Source organism: Penaeus vannamei, chromosome 39 (genome assembly GCF_042767895.1).
Source record: "Penaeus vannamei isolate JL-2024 chromosome 39, ASM4276789v1, whole genome shotgun sequence".
Classification (NCBI taxonomy): domain Eukaryota; kingdom Metazoa; phylum Arthropoda; class Malacostraca; order Decapoda; family Penaeidae; genus Penaeus; species Penaeus vannamei.
In genome coordinates this window covers 26,264,721-26,269,720 of record NC_091587.1, presented here as the reverse complement: position 1 = coordinate 26,269,720, position 5,000 = coordinate 26,264,721, and the positions used below count along the sequence as shown (strand labels likewise).

Here is a 5,000-nt window from a genome sequence, read left to right as displayed (position 1 = left end):
GGACTCGAAGGAGTCGGGGAAACGAGCCTCGCCATCGTAGTTGACCTCAGCCACGTAGCCGGAGTCGCCGTCCACGAAGTACTTGACGGTCTGCAGGCGGCCGTCGGGGAGGTGCACGTAGTAGGATCCCTGAGTGTCTTCGCCGTCACGGGCTTCCTGGTGTCCGTAGTTGTTGCCGGAGTCTTCGTGATCGACAGCCCATTGGAAGTTGTATCTGGCTTCTCCGGACTCGTAGGATTCCTCGGAGGAGTATCTCTGTTACACAAACCGTAAAATTATTGTTCTCTGTCATTGTGAATTCGAGAAATCACCAAGCTGTCCATGTATTAAATCATTGACATAGAATAGCCTTGATTTCAAATAACTAACCCGTGGTGGTCTGTATTCGTAGGACTCGAAGCTGTCTGCGGCGGCAATGGCTGCCAGACCGAGGAGGATGAAGACCTGAAACACGAAATTTCATGATACAGCATGTATTGCATTCGTAGAGATTAATTTATATGCTCTATGCACTACACGTTAGCCGTTAAACCCTAGAGTCCGCCTACCTTAGTGTTCATTTTTGAGAATGATTTCAGAGGCTACTGATACTTACCCCATGAAAGCTGAGCAATATATACCTCCACAAACGTGGCGCAAGGTCATTCAAGGTAATTTTTTTATGTTTATTACTAAAAGTCTGGGCGGGGCGAGTTAACGGCGAGGGCATTGCGAGTGATGTATAAAATCACCGACGCTCATAGACATGGTACTCCCACGCACGAATGGACACGCATACAAAGTCATACACCTCCATACAAAATACATGAATATATTAACCCAAACGTGCACACACACATAAACATAAGGACACACACAAACACATTCACGTGCGCGCAATTTTGGATTGCTTAACGAACCAACCGTCCTTCTGTAAGCCCTGAACTTCGTATTGCAATACCTCTGCGTCGGAAAAACCGACTGAAAGCATTTTACTTATGGTAAAAGGACTAATGTATGTATACATAAATAAATCCTTGGTACTGCATCGTAGTTCAAAACACTATTACCTATAACCTATTATTACCTATCATTAAAAACTATGAAAGTTCATACTAATATAGAATGATTGTTAAATCCCTAACCAACACTAAATTCATTTATATGAAAAGATATAACGAGGTGTACGATATCTTATCCATATACATTTTATTGTTATTTCTATGGTTTATTTCCCCACACTTATATATATATATATATATATATATATATATATATATATATATATATATATATATATATATATATATATATATATATATATATATATATATATATATATATATATATATATATATATATATATATATATATATATATATATATATATATATATATATATATATATATATATATATATATATATATATATATATATATATCTATATAAATTATTGAAAGGGCCAGGGGTTTGGTGATCTTTCAGACAAAAAAAAAATAGATGGCTTCGGGATTATTTAATTAATAGAAAATAGATTGTAGGCATTCCAAACCAATAAATCTCAAATTATATATTTTATATTAACTTATGACATAACCAGGAATTAGACCACCACATTTTCATTCTCACCTTAAATTTCTTCGAGAAGGACCTAGAATCATATGTTCTTTAAACTTTTTTCTCTGTAAACCTGTACATCATTAATTGTACTGAATTCACATCTTATATTCTTTGTGATGGAATAGCTCTTTAAGCAATGAGACTTGCTGATTCAATACGAAATTACACATATATTAATTAATAAAGGTGCTCGTAGAGAGCTTAACTTCCTCCTATCAATTTTTGTCATTCTCTTCTTAAAGACTTATGCTGTAGTCTTTTCGATCCCTCATTTTTAAAAACAAAAATAAAAGATACTGAATGATCATTAGAATGGACAATATTTATTTCACCTAATTTTCCTAAGATTATATACATAGTGTGTTTGTATGTGTGTGTGTACATATATATGTGTATATATACTGCATATAATATATATATATATATATATATATATATATATATATATATATATATATATATGTAAAGTTTCCTAATTTTATTTCATTACACTTTCTAGGTTATACCCTCGTACGATGGTAACCACTTCGATGTAAACAATGGTAGTTATATTGTTTTATGAGCGGAGAGGTTCTTTTTAACAGAATGTGAACCAATATTGTATATATATATATATATATATATATATATATATATATATATATATATATATATATTGGGGGGGAGGGGGCAGGGAAAGAAATAAGGTTTTAATTTTCTTCTTTCTGGTATTATTTTTTTCTTTCCAAATGCCATTTCCTGGAATTGTTTGTTTATAGAAATAGCAACTGTGAAAGTGAAGTAGTATTTCCCCTTTTCTTGATACAAGCATTGTTTATAGCTATATATTCATAATAAATGAAGACATACATATATATAACATAGATATATGTGTATATATAAACAGAAACACATTCACATAGGTATATCTCTGCATGTATGAAAGTATATGTAGTTAAATACATACATGTGGGATTCCGTATGCGTGTTATTCCAATTTTATCCATGGCTACCTCAATACCATGATAGAGAATCACTAACATTTTCTTGGATGACTGGCATCTCAATTTTTTGGTTGCACTTATTGAGGTATGGTTGAAATAAACTAAAACATTTTTCATACGGCAAATTTATAAATATCTGTACATAGATACATAAATAAATGGTCTCAAGAGTTTCACCAACTAAGGTTCGATCAAACAAGTGTCATTACTTAGACTCATTGGAGTCATAGAAGTATCGTGGCCTGTATTCGCGGGACTCGAAGGAAGCGGACTCGAAGGAGTCGGGGAAACGAGCCTCGCCATCGTAGTTGACCTCAGCCACGTAGCCGGAGTCGCCGTCCACGAAGTACTTGACGGTCTGCAGGCGGCCGTCGGGGAGGTGCACGTAGTAGGATCCCTGAGTGTCTTCGCCGTCACGGGCTTCCTGGTGTCCGTAGTTGTTGCCGGAGTCTTCGTGATCAACAGCCCATTGGAAGTCGTACTTGGCTTCGCCGGACTCGTAGGATTCCTCGGAGGAGTATCTCTGTTGCATAGACCGAAAAAGTGTTAACTCATAAACATTAAAAGACATAAATCTGTCAAAACGTCAGTCACTGCCATAATAATTTTAGACTTTAAATAACTAACCCGTGGTGGTCTGTATTCGTAGGACTCGAAGCTGTCTGCGGCGGCAATGGCTGCCAGACCGAGGAGGATGAAGACCTGAAACATGAAATTTCATGATAAAGCATGTATTGAATTCGTAGAGATTAGTTTACATGCTCTATGCATTACACGTTAGCCGTTAAACCCTAGAGTCCGCCTACCTTAGTGTTCATTTTGAGAATGATTTCAGAGGCCACTGATACCTACCCCCTGAAAGCTGAGCAATATATACCTCCACAAACGTGGCGCAAGGTCATTCAAGTTTTTTCTTTTTTTATGTTTATTACTAAAAGTCTGGGCGGGGCGAGTTGACGGCGAAGGCATTGCTAGTGATGTTTAAAATCGCCGACGCTCAAACACGAAATCATAGACATGGTACTCCCACGCACGAATAGACACGCATACAAAGTCATACACCTGCATACAAAATACATGAATATATTAACCCAAACGTGCACACACACATAAACACAAATACACACACAGACACATTCACGTGCGCGCAATTTAGGATTGCTTAACGTACAAACCATCCTTCTGTAAGCCCTGAACTTCGTATTGCAATACCTCTGCGTCGGAAAAACCGACTGAAAGCATTTTACTTATGGTAAAAGGACTAATGCATGTGTACATAAATAAATCCTTGGTAAAGCATCGCAGTTCAAAACACTATTACTTATAACCTATTATTACCTATCATTAAAAACTATGAAAGTTCATTCTAATATAGAATGATTATTAAATCCCTAACCAACACTAAATTCATTTATATGAAAAAAGACATGACGATGTGTACGATGATATCTGATCCATATTCATTTTATTAATATTTCTATGGTTTATTTCCCCACACTTATATATATATATATATATATATATATATATATATATATATATATATATATATATATATATATATATATATATGCATATATATATGTATATATATATATATATATATATATATATATATATATATATATATATATATATATATATATATGTGTGTGTGTGTGTGTGTGTGTGTGTGTGTGTGTGTGTGTGTGTGTGTGTGTGTGTGTGTGTGTGTGTGTGTGTGTGTGTGTGTGTGTATATATATATATATATATATATATATATATATATATATATATATATATATATATATATATATATACATATATATATATATATTATTGAAAGGGCCAGGTGTTTGCTGATCTTTCAGACAAAAAAAAAAAAAAATAGATGGCTTCGGGATTATTTGATTAATAGAAAATAGATTGTAGGCATTCCAAACCAATAAATCTCAAATTATATATTTGATATTAACTTATGACATAAAGAGGAATTAGACCACTACATTTTCATTCTCACCTTAAATTTCTTCGAGAGGAACCTAAAATAATTTATTTAACCTTTCCTCTCTGCAAACCTGTACATCTTTAACTATACTGAATTCGCATCTTATATTCTTTGTGATGGAATAGCTCTTAAATCAATGAGACTTTCTGATTTAATACGAAATTACATATATATTAATTGATAAAGGTGGTCGTATAGAGCTTAACTTCCTCCTATCAATTTTTGCCATTCTCTTCTTAAAGACTTATGCTGTAGTCTTTTCGATCCCTCATTTTTAAAGACAAAAATAAAAGATACTGAATCACCATTAGAATGGACAATATTTATTTCACCTAATTTTCCTAAGTTTATATACATAGTGTGTTTGTATGTGTCTGTACATATATGTATATATATACTGCATATAACATACATCATATATATATATA

General features: G+C 33.5%; 4 protein-coding genes across 4 annotated transcripts in view; 1 reads left to right on the top strand and 3 right to left on the bottom strand.

Annotated features, from left to right (window-relative positions):
- LOC138859977 (pro-resilin-like) overlaps window positions 1-589 on the bottom strand; it is a 750-nt gene extending 161 nt beyond the window's left edge. Inside the window, exons 1-3 of the mRNA XM_070116559.1 lie at window positions 549-589; window positions 370-444; window positions 1-255 (exon numbers count right to left, since the gene is read on the bottom strand). The exon at window positions 1-255 is cut by the window's left edge and continues 161 nt beyond it. Of these exons, the coding sequence (XP_069972660.1) occupies window positions 1-255; window positions 370-444; window positions 549-560 (342 nt within the window). The 5' untranslated portion in view covers window positions 561-589. The remainder of the gene's footprint in view (window positions 256-369; window positions 445-548) is intronic.
- Window positions 1-5,000, top strand: part of LOC113805375 (pro-resilin) — an 82,627-nt gene that overhangs the window by 6,219 nt on the left and 71,408 nt on the right. The window lies entirely within an intron of this gene.
- Window positions 1-5,000, bottom strand: part of LOC113811095 (pro-resilin-like) — a 143,296-nt gene that overhangs the window by 81,119 nt on the left and 57,177 nt on the right. The gene's annotated exons all lie outside the window — the stretch shown is intronic.
- LOC138859985 (pro-resilin-like) lies at window positions 2,694-3,426 on the bottom strand. The gene is made up of 3 exons (XM_070116626.1): window positions 3,390-3,426; window positions 3,211-3,285; window positions 2,694-3,106 (listed from the first exon to the last, which is right to left on the bottom strand). Exons 1-3 carry the CDS (start codon window positions 3,399-3,401, stop codon window positions 2,789-2,791), a joined length of 405 nt encoding a protein of 134 aa, XP_069972727.1. The 5' UTR covers window positions 3,402-3,426; the 3' UTR covers window positions 2,694-2,788.